Below are 20,719 nucleotides of genomic sequence, written 5' to 3'. Positions count from 1 at the left end.
TTTGTTTAAAAATGTGAATAAATGTATAAGTATGCACAGGAAAAATGTCTAGAAGAATATATGTATATACCAAAAGCTATTATCTCTGCAAAATTAGATTGTAAAATATCATTTTTTTTCAATTCAGAGAGCATATGCAATGAACTTGTATTAATTTTGTAATGAGAAATAACAGGGTGTATCATTTGTTTACTTATTCTGTGGCACTGGGGATGGAACCTAGGGGCTCACACATGCTGAGTTAAGGGCTCTACCACTGAGCTACACTCCCAGATTCAAAAATACAGATATTTTAGCCAGTAGTAGTGGCACATGCCAATAGTCCCAGAATTGAGAGGCTGAGGTAAGAGGATCATTGAGTTGGAGACCAGCCTGGGTTCCATAGTGAGTTCAAGGCCAGCCTGAACTAAACTACATAGTGAAACCCTGTCTCAAAAAATAGTACAGATATTTTAAAAACAAACAACTCTCCGGGGCTTCCTACTGGCTTCAGGGTAAGATGAAACTCCGGAACATGACATATAAAGCTCATTAAGGAAGCTAGGTAGGGTGGCACACACCCTAAGAGGCTGAGGCAGGAGGATCACAAGTTCCAGCCCAGCAACTTAGTGATTTAGCAAAACTATGTCTCAAAATAAAAAAATAAAAAGGGCTGGACATGTAGCTCAGTGCAAAGGTCCTGGAGGTTGGGGGTCTTAAGGGCCTACACTTTACACATGCTTAGCATCATACTGAAGTACACTGTACACTCACATCTCTCTACCTACACCATTCTTTCCACCTGGAATGGCTTTCTCTATTTCTTGATTGACAAACTTCAAAATCCAGTACAATGTCACCTTTTCTATGAGGTCTTCCCATGAAACACATCTTGACCTTTTCTATGGCTGTCAGCGTCACCCTTGTTCTTCTGACATCTAATAGGTTATAAAAGTTAGCTACCTACAAGCTTCTCTCTCACTAAATACACTGTGGGCTACAGAAACCAAGGACCATGTCCCTCCATTAATTTATCCCAAACATTTAGCCCAATGCTAGCAAACAGAAGAAGGTACAGGACAAATGTCATTACACGAACTCATCAATGAGCAACATAAAAGTATACAATTTTTAAAAATGAAGTAAGAAGTAGTTTGCAAACACCCTAAAGACTGAGCAATCACACAGAAAAGGGCTGAGCTTACTCCAGTGAGGTTTCAAAGGCAGAAATAGCTCCACTGAGTGCAAGTTGATTTTAGCACACTCTGGGGAAGAATTTCCTAACAATTAAGGTTGTGTGAAAACAAATGTAGCATATCCAGAAATAGTAAAATCCAAGTAGGGGGAAAGGCTGGGTAATCAACTCTCAGGAATAGTAGAAAAACAATGCACATATAGTAAACTGAATGAACAGTGAGCGGTAAGGTCCTTTTTACTACTGCAGTTCTAGCTGATGATTTACAGGCAATTTTTAGGTCCTTTTCTGATTAATATTCAATGACTTTAAAAATTCAACATGAAAAAATCAATTTATGAAAATGTTAGGTGTTGATGCACCTAAAACACTGAATCAAATTCAGTTCATTTTCCTTGGACTGGCACTGAAAATTGGCCTCAAGATGAGGAAGAATCTAAATCAAGAAACTCCGATTTTAAAATAAGGGCTAATTCTTTTTTACTTAGCCTATTATTAACTTGACATAAAATTTGGAAGCCAAAGTAAAAAAGGAATATTTAAAAAGCTAATGTTGATTACCTCAGTTCACTGCTTATCTGCCTCCATTCTGATTCTCTACTCAGAATGCACGGAAATACAAGAGTCATCTTGGTGAAATTAGGTAGGGCTATTGAGAGGTATGTTTGCCAGCCTATTTTCCTCTATACAAAAAGAATTCACTCAGTTCCCTATTCCAAATTACAATGGTCACCTTTATATATATATATATATTTTTTTTTTTTTAAAGCTAACTTTCTGTAAGTACACACATTTTAAGGAACCATGAGACCAAAATAAAGAGTTGCCCAATCAACCTCTGCTCTCAGCGTGCTGTGCAGAAGTCCCTTTCCATCTGGTCCATCTCGCAAGAAAGCTGTTTCCGTTTGTCAAACACAGACACTGTCCACATTCAGAAGTTAAATACAAAAGGTAAAGCTTTCTAAATGTCTGAGACAAAGCAAACAGAAACATTTCTGAGACTGATTAAGGAATAAAGGTAAATACTACACTGAAGAATTTAAAATGAGAAAATCAGAAGTGGAAAGAACCTTATAAATCATTAAGCCCACCTTCCCACTGAATGCAGGAAGTCCTTTTATAGTGACCACCTGGCTCATGGAGTGCTCAATTAGGAACCATGTCAAATGGCAGTCAGTTCTACCAATCGATGGCACGGGTTATAATAGAAGCCTTCCTTTGGCTCAGTTCAATTAATCTGTCTTCTATCTCCTGGTGCTGCTTTTTACTCCTCCCATATTTATATAAAATATCAAAGTATATAAGATGAAGGTGGAGGTTTGGAGATTCTAGCAGAAGAGCACAGCTACTCATACATCCAACCAAAACACAAGTCAGCCGAGCCAACATAATTCAGGTGATCACCGGAAGCACAGATGTAGCAAACAGACTGCTATGACACCGGTGCAAACGAAACAAAGCAGCCTTAGCTTTCTACCAGAGAACCAGAAAAGGCAGGCTGGTGAAGCAAGACACTGCTAAGTACTCACTGATGAAATGATAGTCATTCCACATCTGTACCTATCTCAGCATTTAACTTAAGGTTGTTTTTCTCAAAACACATTAAGGGCTGTAACACCAGGAAATCAGCAGGCAGGCAGGCAGAGGTCTAGTGCAAAAAGGAAGGACAGAGACGTTCTGTCTTTTTTAGATTGGTAGCAGCGCTCACAGACAATGTTGCTGCCTTGACATTGCTCAGTCCTGGGCAAGGGAGGTCCCAAAATGAAAAAGAAAGATAAAAAGAATTCAGAAAGGAATAAAACAGCCAAATGGTCAGGTTACAAAAGAGAACATGTATATAGCTGGGCGCAGCAGCTTCCTCAGCCCTTGATCCATCCACTGTTCATTTCCTTCAAATCCTAGGAAACCCAATACTTTCTCTGAACTTGTCTAGCAACATGTTTGTACACATCTTAAGTTATTTACCCAGCCTCTGCTACTCAAGGAACAAAAGATAGCGGTTATCTAAACTATACTACTGATTAACTGTGTGACTTCAGGCAGGTCAGTTTACTTCTCTGAGAGTCAATTTTCTCAGATTAGATAACCTATACAGCAGATTCCCCCCTGCCCTCCCCCACACTAGGGATTGAACTCAGAACCTTGCACTTGTGAGGCAGGTGCCGTGGCAGTGAGCTAAATCCCTGGCAAATAATCTCTAAAGTCTACCTCTTCCACCAGGTATGGTGGTGCATGCATGTAATCCCAGTACTCAGGAGGCTGAGGCAGGAAGATCAACCTAAATTCAGGGCCAGCCTGAACTGCAAAGCAAGACCCTGTCTCAAAAAAAAAAAAAAAAATCAATCTACCTATTCTGAAAGATAGTAACTACATCTCTAAAATCCACTAAACTGCTGGGTGTCGTGGCATACACCTGTAATTCTAGCACTCAGGAGGCTGAGGCAGGAGGATGGCCAGGAATTCAATGACAGCCTGGAATGCAAAGCAAAAACCTTTCTCAACAACAAAAAAAATCAATGCAAGCAGGCTGGGGGTTTAGCTGAGTGGTGCCGCCACCTGCCTCAAAAGTACAAGGTCCCGAGTTTGATCCCTGGTACCAATAAATAAATAAATAAATAAACGTAAGCATGTATCAAAACATCATGTTGTACACTGCAAAGACATAAAGTTTTCATTTGCCAATTATACCTTGATAAAAAATTTTGTATGCACAGGCCCTGGGTTCAATCCCTAGAGGGTATGCATGTGCACGCGTGCGTGCGCGCGCGCACACACACACACACACACACACACACACTCCTGCATACACATACATTTCCAGCTGGAACTGGGTAGCTGTGCAGGGCTCTTGGTGGTACCATCTCTTAGTAAGGCCCTCAGTGATTCTGTTATATGTTTCTATGACCCTTTTTATAGTAGAGAGTGAACATCTTTTTTTTTTTTTTGGTACCGGGGATTGAACTCAGGTCCTTGTGCTTGTGAGGCAGGCGGTGGAACCATTGAGCTAAATCTCCAGCAAGAGTGAACATATCTTAAAGAGGCAAAACAAGCTACCCAAAAGATTTTCCATTGGTGTTGAAAAATCTCATGAAGTCTGTGAGATTAGAATGATTATACCAGCCTCCTACTGTAAGTCCCACAGTACTCCACAGTCCATCATAAGTACTCACTCATCCATGATTGTTCTGTTGCTGGCAGGCCTTTATTTTTATTTTTATTTGATATAGGATCTCACTATGTCACCAAGTTCTGTGGACTGAGCTTGCACTTGAGATCATCCTGCCTCAGCTTCAGGAGCATTTTTCTTGTGATTAAGTTTTAAATGACTTATTACAGAGACTCACTCAAAGGTAATTTAAACATCTTACACTGAAAGTTAAAGGAAAGGGTGTCCATATGTGCCTTGTCTCCTGGTTAAGCCATGATATTTTGGCTCTAGCCAATTTCCTCTACATAAAGACTGTTTAAAGCATTTATGAATAAGCTAGAAGAGTGGTGACCAAGACATAGCTTCTCCAAAAAAGGGAGGGAGGAAAACAAAAAAAGGCTGCTTTCATTGGAGGCAGGAAGGAGGTTATTTCATTAGAGTCCAAACAGGGAGACCATTTCAGTACAAACAATCGTGGACAAGTACTCCAGCAAAGGCTCAGCTGGAATGGAACAGTCTTCCAGGACCCAAGGACAGGGACTGCCACAGACGTAAGTGTCAGTCATGGCTTTGGAACCCAGCACATCCCTGCCAGGATGCCCACAGAACACACTGCCCCACTTGGCATTATACTGTACTTGATGCAGTGAGGAATATGGGTTTAAAGAGATGAGGTAGTACGTGCCTGAAATCTTAGCCCTCTGGGAGGCTGACGCAGGAGGAATGTAAATTCAAGCCCAGCCTGGGCAATTGGCGAGACCCTGTCTCAAAATAAAACACACAAAAAGGGTAGGGGATGTAGCTCAGTGTAAAGGCCTTGGATGCAATCCCCAGTCCTTAAAGGAGGGTTGGGGGTTGGGGACAAATTCAAAGTTATTCAACCCAACCAAATATTTTACAGAAAATGTAACAATTCAAAACTTAGATCTCCTGAGACATCTAATACATTTCAATCACTACTTGGGTGGCTAACAGCAGGCTGGGGGAAGTATGTGTGTACAGAGGGATGGTTGAGCTAACAGCTAGACAAGCATTTCAAAGCTGGACAGGTGGACCTGATATTTCAAAACTTGATGTTAAAATTAAACTAATTTCCTAGAGTTCATGACCTCACTTCAGTTAATATATGCTAACTTGGCTTGCCAGAAGTTTTGTCTTCACCCTCTGAGGATAGCCAGTTCTTTACATTTCTTAAAATGTTTCATGGTAAAGCTTTAACTTCCTTTTTGCAACAACCAGTATCTACTCATATCCTCAAAAAAAAAAAAAAAGTCAAGATGTAAAGTGAGCCTGCCCACTGGAGGGAAACATATCTTTAGAAGCCACTGCAGGAGGACAAGATGGCCATTGATCTGTGAGGTCACTTTTTATCCACCATCTATCTCTTGGATACATTCCTGACCCAGCACACTGACAACAGATTAATTTCTTCCCCTGGGCAGAGAAGAGCTATCAGAACACAACTATCAAAACACTAGATTCTAATGTGCAAGACCCAGTCCTACTCTGCTCTGTAAGTCACAAACCCAGGGCTTCCTAGGTTGCTACCAGATAGCCTTTGTAAGAAAATGTTTTTATACACTTCAGTCATACTTTAACCAATGACCAAGAGCAGGTGGAGGGAGTAGGTGTAGGAAAGAACTGAACCAACAGCATACAACCATGTCAAGGTCAGCAAGGTGGACCTGATAGTTCAAAACTTCGGATCATTATTAAACTTTGCATAATCAAGTGTTGGCATTCATCTGCATAATACACTGAATACATGCTTGGTGGTAAAATAGGTAGTAAGAAGTAGAGAGGCAACATGAAACTTTTTTTTTTTTTTGAGACAGGATCTAACTCTGTAGTTAGGGCTGACCTTGAACTCACTATGTAGCCCAAGCTGGCCTTGAATTCATGGTGATTCTCCTACCTTGGCTTCCCCAGTGCTGGGATTATAGGCATATGCCACCAAGCCTGGTGAAAACTTCTATTTTAAAAGACAGCTTGGGCCAGGGATTTAGCTCAGTGGTTCCACTGCCTGCCTCACAAGCCCAAGGTCCCGAATTCGATCCCCAGTACCAAAAATTAAAGAAATAAAAATAAAAAACAGCCTAAGGGGCTGGGGATTTGGCTCAGTGGTTCTGCTGCCTGCCTTGCAAGCGCAAGGGCTCAAGTTTGATCACCAGCTCCAAAAAAACCCAGCCCAGTTAGGCATTAGATGCCTCTAATATCAGCATCTTTTGGAAGCTGAGACAGGAGGATGGCAAGTTTGAGCCCTGCCTGGGTAACTCAGTGACTTAGTAAGACCCTGTCTCAAAAAATTTTTAAATATATATTTTTAAAGGTTTGGATATAGCTTAATGTAAAAACCTAGGTAACAAGAGAGGAACAGCACACATTTAAATATTCTTGAACATGGTCAAGTGGTGAACAGCAAACAATCTGTCTAAGATTTGGTGACCATGTTAGAATATAGCAACGTGAGGGGAGAAGAAGGAAGGAAGTGGGTCCTTGGGACTCAGCAAGGATCTGAAGAGGGACCTAAGCCCACTGGGAGAGCAAAGAGAAAGACCTCAACACAGAAGAAGGAGGTATCAAGCAGCACTTTCTCCCTGAGCTCTGCTCACTGCCTAGGAAGGGCAACTTGAACCTGCAGATGCATGGTAACTACTGGTGACCCCAGAGGCCTCCACAGAGAAATGAACCAGTGGAACAGAGTGGAACCAACAGATTGCAGTGGCTGTGAGTTATTCAGGCTCACACATCCCAACGGAGAGGGTGATTGGCTGATAGCCATCTTGGAGAGGGGCCAACTGAGCTGGAAACTCAGAGCAGCTGCATGCTTGCTCCGTCTAGGGTTCCCAGTGTCAGGGTGTGGTAGAATACCAAGTTCAAGCTGGCAGGAGGCACATGGAGTGTTGTAGGCTGAACAAATCATGTTCTAGCCTCACAGCGTGAACTTCAGTGGAACTAAAGGTGCAGGCTTGCTGGGATTATCCACTCCCCCACTACAAATCTATAGCTGGCTTGCTGAGATCAACATGGATCTAGGCTTTGTCTGCTCTCTTTACCTACCAGTTATAGCAGACATGTGCTCTGAAGGGGACTTTTTTCTTTTTCTTCTTTTTTTTCTTTTCTTGTTTTTTGTTTGTTTTTTCTCATGTGTTCTTGTTTTTATGAGTGTGAACATTGTTTCCAGGTTTTTTCTTGTTGTTCTATTCTTGTTTTTATTTCTTCCTTCTCTCTTTCCCTCCTGTCTTCTCAACCACTTTCCCAAAGTCCCCATAATCTTCCTTTGTCCTCCAGCTTTGCTTCTAATCTTTTCCTCTTCTATTTCTCTATTTTTTTCCCCAACCCCTTTTAAGTTTTCTCCCTTGAGGGTAATACTGTCATATTGAGGGCATATTTAATATATACAATTTTATGGTTTGTTTTAGGTTTTTCCATATAACCACAAGTCTAGTTCATACAGTTAAAAGTGGCAAATTATTGGTTACCACAGTTTGTCATTCTCTAGGCTGTGTTTGATATTGTTACTGCCGATTGTACTACTTTAGGCAAGGTGACATAATTGCTCTAATCAGTTGTTCTTCCAGGTATGCCTAAGGATCATAAACAATAATACCACAGGCCACTGTCAAAGAACCAGGGGTTAGGCTAAAGAGGCAGCAACTTCTCATCCCCAGTAAAGTGAAGATATAGGATCTTACAACAGATTCAAAGCCCAAAAGTCAGCTACACCTGGAGACATCTCTAAGAAGCAGTCATTCCCTAAGAGTTCTCAATACTAGCAATAAAGCTACCTACCATAAGCAATTTATAAGCATCAACCTAGGAATTAAACTAAAAAAAGAAAAAGAAAAAGGAAAGAAAGAAAGTAAGAAGACACTTAAGCAAGATGCAAATTCAGACTTCCAACTCACCAAAGGAAAACCTAGGAAGCAATGAGGTGGAACAATTTAAAACCCACCCACCTGGACTCTGAAGTGGTAACAGCAAAAGTAACAAAGCAGATGAATGAGGCTGTAAAAAAAGAAATCAAATCAGAAATAATCTCTCAGATAACTACAGAGATGGCAACCATATTGAAAGACAGTAAGTTTAGAGTAGATTCAGATTTTAAAAAAAAAGAAGGCCAGGCGTGATGGTGTACACCTGTAATCCCAGCACTCAGGAGGCTGAGGCAGGAGGATCGCTGTGAGTTTGAGACCAGCCTGGGCTACATAGTGATTTCCAGGTTAGTTTCAACTTTATAGTGAGATCCTGTCTCAAAAAACCAAAAAAAAAAAGGAGCTTAGAAAAATGATGAAAAACATGACACCCAACATAGGAAATAAGTGGGATCCATGAAACAGATTCAAACAGATATCTAAGAGATTAAAAATTCCATTGAAAGTATATGTAGCAAAATGAGCCAAGGTGAGGACAGGATACCAGATATAGAAGACAGGATTGCAGTTAGCAATCATGAAAGGAAAGATTATTTAAAAATAGCAAGGGAATATGAAAAAATCAATCCAACAGCTGCTAGATGATGCAACAAAAGTAACAAGATTAAAAATTACAACTAGAATTATAATAAAATTTTAAACATAAAAAATAATAAGAATTATCAGTCAATGAAAAAGCAAGAGACAGTGCAAACAACATTAAGAACAAAACAAAACAAAACCAGTTCACAAAAGTAATAGCAGAAAACTCCCCAAACATGGAAAAATAATTCTGACACACAGAAAAGTGAGGCAAACAGAACTTCAATTAGCTACGATCTAAAACAAAACAAAAATACACCAAGGCATATAATAGTTAAGATTCCAGAAATTCAACACAAGAACAGAATACTAAAAGCTGTTAGGGTCAGGGATTTAGCTCAGTGGCACCATGCCTGGAAAGTGCAAGGTTCTCAGTTCAATTCCCAGTATAAAAAAAGAACAAAAACAAAACAACAAAATTTTTTGTTGGAGACCCAGACATAGTGGTGCACACCTGTAATCCCAGTATTCAGGAGGCTGAGGCAGGAGGATTGCCTCAAATTCAAGGTCAGGCTTGGCTACATAGTGAGTTCAAGGCCAGCCAGAACTACACAGTGAGACCCTGACTCAAAAAACAAAAACCTATTAGAGAAAAGAAACAAACCTTCTGTAAAGGAAAGCCCATCAAAATTACAGCAGACTTCTTTTTTTCTCATTGAGTTTATTGGTACATTTTAGGTATACAGTACAGTTACATTCATCATTGGTACAGCAGACTTCTTAACACAAACCCTCAAGTCAAGGAAAGCTTGGAGTGAAATATTTCAAGCCCTAAAAGAAAACAACCTCCAACCCAGATTGAAGTACCCCTCAAAATTATATTTCAAACTTGAGGAGAAATAAAAAACTTCCATGACAAAGAACACCAGGGAAATTCATGAACACCAAATTAGCACTCCAAAATGTTCTAAAGGATATTCTAGACATAACGAGGACTACGACTCTATGAACCCCAACAGAGTGAATCCACCAGCAATGGAAGTAAATGGGGAAAAAAGGGAACCAACAACAGGAAAATAACATACAAGATAAGTCAATTCATATCAGTTACAACTATCAATGTAAATGGTCTCAATTCATCAATCAAAAGAAACAGACTGACAGAGGAATCAAGAAACAAGATCTACAATATGCTGCATACAAGAAACACATTCAATTCAAAAAGAAATTTGTTGCTGGGCATTGTGGTGCATACCTGTAATCTCAGCAGTCAGGAGGCTGAGGTTTTAGGATCACCGAGAGTTTGAGGGAGCCTCAGCTACATAGTGAGTTCAAGGCCAGCCTGAACTGCATATCAAGACCCTGTCTTTAAAAAAAAATTCATAGATTGAAAGTCAAAAATGGAAAACAATACTCTGTGTGACAGGAACCAGGAAAAAAGCAGGGGTAGCTAGTCTACTTGCAGACAAAGTGGATTTCAAGCCAAGAGTAATTCAGAAAGACAAAGAAGGTCACTACATCCTTGCAAAGGTAACAATCCAAGAGGAAGATATTTAAATAGTCCCACTCTTCTCCCTCTGGTCCAGTGATTCCCAACCAAAGCCATTTCTCCTCAAGGGGAAAAAGTGAAAAATTTCTGGTTATCACAACCGGCAGGAGGTAGAGAAGTAGGCATCCAAGTAGGCAGAAGCCAGGGCAGGCTCCTCCACCATGTTGATGTGTACCCTGTCAGAGCCCCTGCACCCCAGGGCCACCTGAGCTTTAACTGGAACCTCCAGAACCATGATTCAAAACAAATCTTTTCTCCTTATAAGTGAACTGTCTTAAGAATTTTGTTACAGTGAGAAAAATCTGACTGATACAAGTATAGAATTCTAAAACTGGAAAGAACCTTGAGGATTTTTCTAGTCCAAGCACAGTTGGAGAACCAAAGTCCAGAGCAATCAAGTCAAGGGTCCAAGTTTTCGGAAGAAATGGTCATCAGGTAGCCTAGAATTAGAATAATCTCTATATACCTCAACTGTGTATTGGACACACAGGTGCTCAATAATGGTCGCTAAATTGATATCTGTTCTGTAGGTGTTCTTTTTCATTGCAACGTATGATTCAACACCCAAGATTATTCATGAAGAGTTATTCACACCTTTTCTTATCCACACTCCCCTTCTTCAAAGGATGCAGAAAGGAGAGAAGAATGTAAAATACTAGCAAGCCAAGTGGCTGGGCAGCTTTTCAGTTGTTTCAAGGTTAGTGCAAACCTATGCAAAACTTTCTGAATCAACAAATGAACTCTCCTGTGAGGAAAATAACATGTGGACTTTTCTCTATGGAGCAATGCACTGCTTTCTTACCACATTAGAGGAGCCCAACCGATGTCAAACACAGGGAAAATCAGTATCACTTAACCGAATCACAAACATCTTCAAACAAGCTAGAGAACTTTCATTTAAACAATGAATAGAAATGAGTTCTGGGATCAAAGTACAAACAGTCCACAGGCCTGTTGAATGTTCATCATCAAAACAGCTCCGCCTTAAGGAAGGAGAGCAAAAGGTAGAGATTTGCCCTCTCACAAGGAAAAGACTCACCAGAATATTTCAAAACCTAGGTATTTTGGAATTGAGTATAATGAAGTATACAGGTCAAAAGGTGTGGCACAAGGGTGTAAGGCAAAAATTCAGCCACTTGAATGGAAAGATCCTACACAGGGAACATTATGCAGAAGAACCAAGCCAGATCTCTAGGAAAATAATCATTGTTTCAAAAGAGCCACGGTAAGATTCTTCAAGTCAAACAGGCTTATTTCAGTGGGTGCAGGAGAACTTCTAAAATGCTGCAAGGTTGTTATTAATTTCTCTGGCACCTGAGAGCAGTGTCTAAACGTTTACTCTCATCCCATCAAAAAACTAAGGACTGCTATTTCTGCCTCCTGTTTCATATCCTCTGCTACATTTCTCCCAACATGATACGTCACACTAAAACCTCCCACTGAGAGGACAAAAGACTGGCTTCGTAACTGGCTCCACTTTCAGTGTGGACAGAAGCCCGAAGCACACAAATGAAATGGTGCAAAGAAGCAATGACCACAAAATAACCATATGATTCACCTACTCAGCTTCCTGGAATGTCACAGGTCTTCAAATATATGACATAATAGTATGAAAGTGGCTGTCAAAAAGCAAAAAAAAAAAAAAAAAAAAAAAAAAAAAGAATATGACCTGAACACAGTAATAATACTCTTCGTTTCAAGGACAGAGATACTGTGCATAAGGTATACAGACAGACATGCAGACGTTACATCCTAATTTAAGGCTAAGGGAAGTTCTTGTTAAAAAAAAAAAAAAAAGGCAGTGGTTCTACTAATGTAAGCCTCTCATCCACCTTCCCCAGGGATGGATTTAAGTGAACAATATGAGGCTTACCAATGACAAGACAGAATTCCTGCACACCAGGCATCTAAGGTGACATGCTGGCCCGTCTTGCTGTTATATGAACCATAAAGTTGTTCTTGCAGTGAATCCTTGCATCAACAAATGTCTAATACAAGGAATCATTTCAGAATGACAGTCTCCACAGCAAAGCCATCTCCAACCCAGAGGACCCCCTGCTAGGCAAGCACTATACAACTGAGCCACCTCCTTAGCCCTACAACATTTTAAAACTAGAGGGCCCCCATGACACTCAAATCTGAACATATAAATAACCCATGAGCCTAATAGCAACACACAAATTTACATTATACTATTATCTGTTTTATTTTTGGTACCGGGGATCGAGCTGGGGACCTTCTACTTGCGAAGCAGGCAGCGGAACCGCTGAGCCAAATCCCCAGCTATAAATTACTATTATTTGTAATACTGAAAAACTAAAAACCAAAATGTCCAACAGTCGGGATGGGACTAAGTAATAGTGACATATTTCCATGATGAAATATAATAAAGGCATTTAAATATTGTAACATCATGAAAACGCTTATGGTAAATGCTGCAAAACAATACTGATATAAAAACCATTGTGTTAAAAGTTCAAATAAGTAATGAGTGATTATGAGAACTATCTTTGACATCATTCTGTTTTTCATACTTTCCAGTGATTTTTGTCATGAATATACATAATTTTCATAGAAAAGATGAAGCCTCTGCTTTTTAAAGAAATAGCATTTAATGTTTAGATAATAAGCATAAAGAGCCTCCCACCTCCTCACTCCCCCAAATCCCATAAGACAAAAAAATAACTGGTCTGGGAGTCTGTTTCTATGGCAACACATTTCCCCCTCTTTCTCTTAAATGTATGAGAAGTCTAATGAAACCGGAACCTATTTTTACTCTGCCATAACATGACTCAATTTGACTCACTTGTATTAGGCTACTTCTGTACAGATTGGGCTCTGAACCCAGTAGTTTGGTTGCACAGAGGGGCTAAACTGGAGTCTTCCTGGTTCCAGTCCCGCATGCAATGAAGTGCCCTTGCCCTCTGGCACAGGCTGGGAACATTGAGACAGCAGTCACACTGTAGAAAAGACCTTTTCTCAACATTCTTCCCTGTAACAGTCCCTCTAATCAGGCTCCTCATTCCCACTTTCAAAGCAACAAAGTCAGTTCCTATTCCAAAAAGCTACTCTTTGGGCAAAAATAATTCTTTCTTTTTCAAATCGGTGGTCACACTCAAATTGGTTTCCATTACCCTTGCTGTTTACAGCTATTTTGAACAAATGCTTCTCACTAAGAACAGTGTGTTTCCTTCCTATTTTTCCTCTGAGGGCTTATGTCAGTTATCATATGAGGTAAAGTATCAACAACAACAAAAAGACAGCAGTGTCTCTTCCCTCTGGCAGCATAAAATGTCACCAGCTTACACAGAAAATTCTGTAAGAAGTTATTTTTCTAAGGCATAACAAAGACAACCATCTACACAGTATTAAGGCAAAATCTTAACTCAAAGTTAGAAACATAGAGAACTCATTTCTAAACCCACATTCGGGGACTTCCAGTTAAACAAGAAAAGAGGAAGAAGTTAAACGAGAAAATTTACTGCATGAGCACATCAGGCAAATGAGGCCAAGTAACATGTAAACCCACATCCACAGATGCAAGCTCTATAGTCAAGGCTTGGGAATGTATCGTTTTTTCATCACCAGCAACTGCAGCAGAAGACAGCATGGCTCTTTCAAGAAAGGAAAAGACTATTTGTTTCAATCACTATGCTAGGATGGCCTATCAGTTATAGGCCTACCTATTCCCTTCTGCATTTGCTTTGCTCTTCTCTGTACATCATAAAATGACAGCATTTCATATTTGGTTTTTTAATGAGGAGAAATGTCATGAAGCCTGAAGAATCTGGTTCATTTTGAAATTTCTTTTTAAAAGCTCTGATTTGATTGAAAAAAAAAAAAATCAACATGGGACAGGGATATAGCTCAGTGATGCAGCACCTGCCTGACAAGCACAAGGCCCTGAGTTCAATTCTGAGTAAACAAAATCAAAAACAAAAAAAGTATTCTCCAGTTGGCTTATGAAATTCAGTACCTAGATAAATCGTATTTTACATGTACTTAAAAGCAAACCAGAGTACTTATAGGAAATATACAAACTGAGGATTAAGAGGGCTCTGGTTAACAAAAATTGTCAGAGAATTTCTTAAAATTAATTGACAATGAAAAGAAGCAGTCATAATAAAATCCTATTACATACTACCCAGTGACATACTACAACAGTGGGATTCCAGGGCAAGTTTCAGCCACACAAGAGGGAGGATGGGGGAGAGGAGAGGTGGACAAACTGAAGACAACCACCAGGGTAACCTTACGCCAACGGATGGCCACAGCTGAAGGTAGATTTGGCTCATCTCTGGGGCTTTCCAATGGGGAGGGTACCTGCCGGTCAGTCATCAATGGCCCAGCAGTCACAAAGCCTGTGGGGAAATATAGGATCCAGAAGAGCAGGGTAGGGAAGGAGAAAGTTTGGAAAAGGGAAGAGTCAAACATAGCAGTGAAAGATTATAATTATTAAACATGAGGCTTCAAAATGAATAGATGTACCTTTTAGGATGTATATTTTAGCTGAAAAGAATGGTACTCTGGGAAGCAGCTGAATATGCTTTTTAAAATGCTAAATTAAAATTTAATTATATCTGTGAATTACAACAATCCTTGCCAAGAGGAAATTAACTTTTTGTAGAAAAGTGAAAAGCAACGAAATCCATGTGATGTTTACAACCGGTGACTACTCAAATAATGAAGACCCCTTATCTATGGCCTCTGAGAAAAGTAACAACCCAAAAGCATACATATTCACACTGCACTGAAACCCTCTGCTGGCCTAGTTCCACCAATTCCATTAAGGGCTCAAATGCAGGTGACCTGATTGACAAAAAAAGCACTTCTAGAAAGCACTGAACTTGAACCACAAACTTAAGCACTTCTATAATCAAGAAGAAAGTAGCAGTAACTTGGGGAGTTCTTCCTTTAAATGGAGCAGAAGCAACATTCCTTTGCACAAAATACTTTTCTGGTCTAGTGTAGATGAAAATAGAGCCAGTGATCTCACCTCCTCACCCAATGCTAACCTATCTGAAGTTGCAGATGGGGACTGTCAACTACCAAGTAATAAGACTAGTCAAAATCAGCCAGGTATAATAGTGCATACCTGTAATCCCAGCACTCTCGAGAGGCTAAGACAGGAGGATCAGAAGTTGGAGCCCAGACTGGGCCATGTAGCAATTTAGCAAGATCCTGTCTCAAAAGTAAATAAACAAACAAATAAATAAAAGGGATATACCTCAGTGTGAAGGCCCTGGGTTAAATGGGGGGGGCAGTTAAAATGATGGCAGCACAAAGTAAGTTAGGCCCATCACAATGACCCTAACTATCAATTAAAGCCTAAACTGCACATGCTAAGGCCACCATCCTCAAAACTGTCCATCTTCCGGCTGTAGGTGGGGCAGGTCAATGTAGATACACCATGCCTAAGCCTAAGACTTCCCAGAATTGACAGAGTAGGAAGTTATTTTCTGAGTAATCAAAAGATAAACTGCTCCTGGAAGCGACCAACAGTCAAATATAGATTCAACAGAAGCTCATTTGCCCAGTCATACACCCTAATTACACAGGTCATGACTGAGTTGTTATATTATTTCCTGGGGTGGGACTAAATGCTGTTTCAGAACCAGTCTCACAAGCCTTCAAAGCACACGAGATTGTATCTGCCTCAAAATCCTATCTCTTTTCCATAATCATTTAAATAGGGAGACAGAATTATATCTTGGAGATGTTTTAAGTGCCTCTGTGTCTTCACCTGTTAATGCTTGCAAGCTCCTTTGCTCCACTCCATCACAGGGAACTACATCTCCCCAGCCCTCCTCTCAACCGATTTTTGGGTAAGTCCCCTCAAGGAGAGGTAGTGGTGGGGATAAGAGGCAAGAAGAGAAAAGCCACGGTTCTACCTCTTACTTGGCATGGGCTTCACTGCCACAGACAGCTCCTCTTTCCATGCTTCTAGTTCACGTCAGTTGGCTTAGGTTCTGGCCTTCCATTTTCCTTCAAGGCATAGTAGCTCTCAGGTATCGCTGATCCCTCAGGTGCCTCCTCAGCCCTTGGTTAGTCTCTTGGCACTTGTATCACCTGTATAGTTTATTCCCTGTATTATATGCCCTCTACTATATGACCTACAATGGTTTTTCATTTCCCAGACTGGTCCCTGAGGGGACCTTCTAATAGGGACTTCAAAACAAATTTTAAAACTTATTTCTCAGAAAAAAATTTTCCAAAAATGAAAGCAATTATTCAGATAATGAATAAAAGATTTCTTCTAGTAAGGAACAAAAGGTTTATGGATGATAAAATGTACTCATTCATTCATTCAAACAAAAATTTACTGACAGCATGGTCTTGTTGAGCCCTACTCACTGTTGGCAAGACTACAATAGACAAAACAGGCCCCAACCCCTACCCTTGTGGGCTTACATTTTACTGGACATGTCATGTGTGGCAAATCACAATTCTGAAATTAAACAATACAGGAATGGTGCTTTAATGACAGAGGAATTTGGTAAAAGTATATTAACATTAAGCTGTTCTACTCTATGTAGACTTGGTTCCTACCTTTTCAATGTGGTATGCTGAACTGTCAAAGTTCCAGGGGCCAATACAGAACTTCTTCAAAGTTAGTATCTACTTAAACTGGCCAGTTGCTCAAACAGAAGTACAACTGTGGTAAGGATTAAAGCAGACACAATAACAAAAGTTAGGCACTGTATGCTTAGACTATAAGGCATATGTGTTTTATGCAGATTCTTGCTTAGCACCTTTTTTTCACAGGGGGTATCACTGAAGGAAGAGACTGACTCAATTTAATAATCTACTTCATCCCTTCCCAATGACACAGGTAGATTTCATCAACATAACAAAGCCAGCTGCAATGTACATCATGAATAGCATGTCATAGTGACCAACTGCATGACATTATTTCTAAGATGGAATTTTTAGGCAGAAGACTAAAAACAATGACTCATGTTGTGAGCAGTTATTCAGACAACTGTGCCCAAGAAAGCTGCCACCTACATACCACAATGACATCAAATGAAAAATGCAGAAAGAAAGTAGTTTTCTGATTCAACTGGAAACAAAAGATTTGCTGCAAAGTATACCCAAGAGGTGAGGCTGCAGCTACCTGATTACAGATCCTAAGCACATTAAACAACAAAGAACATATATCAAATATTCAAAATACAACTTGCTTGAGCACAAGACATGTTCAGCCTCAAAATCACAACACTTGCTCCAGAAATGGCGCAATATCTATGGCTGGCACTTCATTAGATTTTTTAAAATAAGTTAATGTACTCAGGAAGGTAAATTCCCATGGAGATCTTTTGGGCACAATATTCAGACCTTTCTTACTACGAGCAATTAGAAAGCATTTGATGCCTGCAATACTGAGGATTCATTTGAATAGCAGGTGGACCTACAATACTATGGGTCATAAACACAGGGAATCTAAAGCACAACACATATTCAAAATGTCAATGCCTTAAAGCAAGTTAACTATAGAGTTGGGATTTTAACCTTATTGGCCCCTAACTAACTGCCAGGTTCTACCCCTCAACACTCCCCAGTATGCAGTGGAAATATATGCAGTCAAGATATAACCCCTCACACATACACATGATACAGCACACCTTGGAGTTCTGCACATTCTGTCCCCTCTTCCTAAAATGCAAAGGCTCCTAAACAGTCTTTCTTTATCCTTTAAGATACAGCCTAATTGTCTGTTTGAAGCCATGACTTCCTAACGATCTGGTTGCCTTCTTCAATACTTTCATTTCTCCTTGTACAAGATGCTATAATATGGTTACTATGTTGCATCATTTATTTGTTTTACTGTAAAGTCCTTGAGATCCAAGACTTTATGTTTGAACTCATATTTCCTGGTACTCTGTCTGACACAAAACAGGTGCTTAAGAAATATTTTCTGAAAGTGCATATGTAGTGTCGGATCTTAGACTTACAAAGAGTTTCTCCTACCATTTTCCTCACGGTCGTAAAATGATATTTAAAAGACATGAGAATAGGAAAGTATCTCCCAGGGAACAGGCTTGACATGTTCATATTAAAAGACAATTTAATGGAGGCTTTGATAAATTACTTTCACTGAAACTATGTCAATCTAACCATGACTGTCAAGTTAAGATGCATTAGCTGTTAAAAACCCAGAAAGTTATTTGATCTTGGCTAGAGAAGGGTGCTTAATGGAAAAAATTCCTTCTATTATCTAGATCTGGTGGAATTTTTTTAAACCTCTCAGATGAAGCCACAGATACAGCTAAAATAATTAAAATTTTATATGAAAGTTTATGTTCTAAAAAATATTTAACAAGCAATGATTTAGCTATCAATAGAAAACAGATGAGAGGCAAGTTAAAGATTAATTTGCAAAAGTTAAAATTTAGAACTACCACTAGAAAATCTCCATACAAAGAAATTCCCTGGTCTGATCTTTTATACAAAATTGAAAAGTCAGAAAACATCCACAAGCCATCCTCAAGGGTAACATAAAGTACATTTACAAAAATGCTAGAACTCCCAAATAGAGGAAATAGTTTTGGCTTAAGGACTAGGGAATTACCAACTGAGTCACTCTTAACTGTGGCTTCTAGGAATCCAAGTATTATAAGGGAATAAAGCCAAAAAGTGAAAGTAATAAAGTCAATATAAAATCGGATCAATATTTGTAAAAAATAAATAGTGCTTACATTTGAATAACTCTTTACAAGGCACTTTCATTTTTCAACTGGGAAAATTAAGCTGAAAAAGTGAAATGGCATGTTGAAGGTCACAAAACCCCCATAAGCAAAGCAAAGTTGAGCCAGATACTCCACCACAAAGTCTACTGCTCTTTTCATTATCTGCCTCTTTGCAACCTAACGGTAGGCTTACACTCCTGTGAATGGGCCTGGGATACTTGCTAAGCTGACGCTAATGAGAAAAGCTGCCTTCCAAATTACTTAAGAATCTCTGTTTCAGGATTCAGAATTTTACCACTGACAGTGGTTAATAAAGATTACAAGCAAGTAGTTACTCATTCTCATTAAGAACTAATGTTTTATTACCTGATCCCCAATAAGTCTATTAATAGAGAGCAAAGGAAATTTGGAGGAAGAAACAGAGAATCAACCTCTTTCTTCCATATGCTCCACATTAGTGGAACAAAAGTGAGTATAAGAGTAATATGAGAAATGCAGGGTTATTAATCATCAAAGTGGCATGTGATCCTCAAATGTAGCAATGAGGATGCTTTACTGTGACTCAAGATCTGTCAACCAAGGACACAGGAAATTTGAGTGAAGCCAAGGCCTGTGTCTCACTCCTAATCCTTCTGCTTTAGCTTCGTGCTGGGATTACACACGTTCACCACTATACCCAGCACATTCCTAAATTTTAAAATGACTCTTCTGACAAATCTAGCATAAGATCTAATAAGAATAAACCTTTAAGAAACTAACCAGACACAAATTGATTCTAAAGTACTTTTTTAAACCGAGTTTTTCCTAATGTAAAAATGCAGGATGAGAAGTCTGGTGATCAGCTTTCTTAATGATATATTTCATTTATCTACTAGCAGAGGTCACAAAAATATGCTACTAGGCATCTGTATCAACGCATCATTTCTCTATCCTTCTTACATAATCTTCTAAAATAAAAGGTAATCGAGTGAAAGCATCAATTAAGCAGCTACTTCCTTTCTCAAAACAGATAAATACATTTGAATTTTTGTTTTATATTATATGCCCAATGTGCTACACAGCAAACAACCCTAGCAAATCCACCACATTAGGAACAAAAGTAAAGGAAATAAACAGCCCCCAAAATATAGCAACTTGCACTGTAAATGTCAAGTGTAAACATTTCACCAATAACCAAGCTTGCCTATCATACTGAGTTTTAGTTGTATTAAATCATTCACCATTAAGGGTACAGAAAACAAAGACTAAATAAGTCTGCCAATTTATAATAATCCTATTTCACCTTCAGAAGTGTAATCACCATGGAAGCAACGAATCTGATTAATTCTTTGCTTCCTTTTCTCCTGCACTACAGCCCAAATCTGATAGTTTCTGGGAACACATGCGCGCGCGCACACACGCACACACACACACACACACACACACACACACACACACACAAGGCCTCCCATGCACTCCACAAGCCAGGGCTAGGCTGTCTTAGAAATCCGCACTGTGTCACTGCATAAGGCAATTTCCCGCTGCACACATCCTGGAAGAAGAGAGCCACCTAAGCACTGTCAGATCTCAGCAAGGCAGTAAAATGACCGGAATTGCTAACGAAATAGCAGGGAGCAACAATCACCACCTTTAAAAATCATTTAAGCAGTTTTCTTCTCCGTCATCTCACCTCCCTCCACACCTTCTCTCTCTGTCACACAC

General features: G+C 39.6%; 1 protein-coding gene across 2 annotated transcripts in view; it reads right to left on the bottom strand.

Moving 5' to 3' along the window:
• Smap2 (small ArfGAP2) overlaps positions 1-16,993 on the bottom strand; it is a 46,238-nt gene extending 29,245 nt beyond the window's left edge. Inside the window, exons 1-2 of one of the 2 annotated variants that reach the window (XM_010625913.3) lie at positions 16,878-16,993; positions 14,585-14,689 (exon numbers count right to left, since the gene is read on the bottom strand). In XM_010625913.3, coding sequence (XP_010624215.1) covers positions 14,585-14,666 — 82 coding nt within the window. In that variant the 5' untranslated portion in view covers positions 14,667-14,689; positions 16,878-16,993. Of the gene's footprint in view, positions 1-14,584; positions 14,741-16,877 lie in introns of those variants that run through there. The other variant, XM_010625914.3, reaches the window with a different exon arrangement.
• Between the last annotated feature and the right edge of the window lie 3,726 nt (positions 16,994-20,719).

This window comes from Fukomys damarensis, unplaced genomic scaffold (genome assembly GCF_012274545.1).
Source record: "Fukomys damarensis isolate Sample0158 unplaced genomic scaffold, DMR_v1.0_HiC HiC_scaffold_23, whole genome shotgun sequence".
NCBI lineage: Eukaryota > Metazoa > Chordata > Mammalia > Rodentia > Bathyergidae > Fukomys > Fukomys damarensis.
Note: the sequence above shows the minus strand (reverse complement) of the source record. Positions and strands in the feature narration are given on the sequence as shown.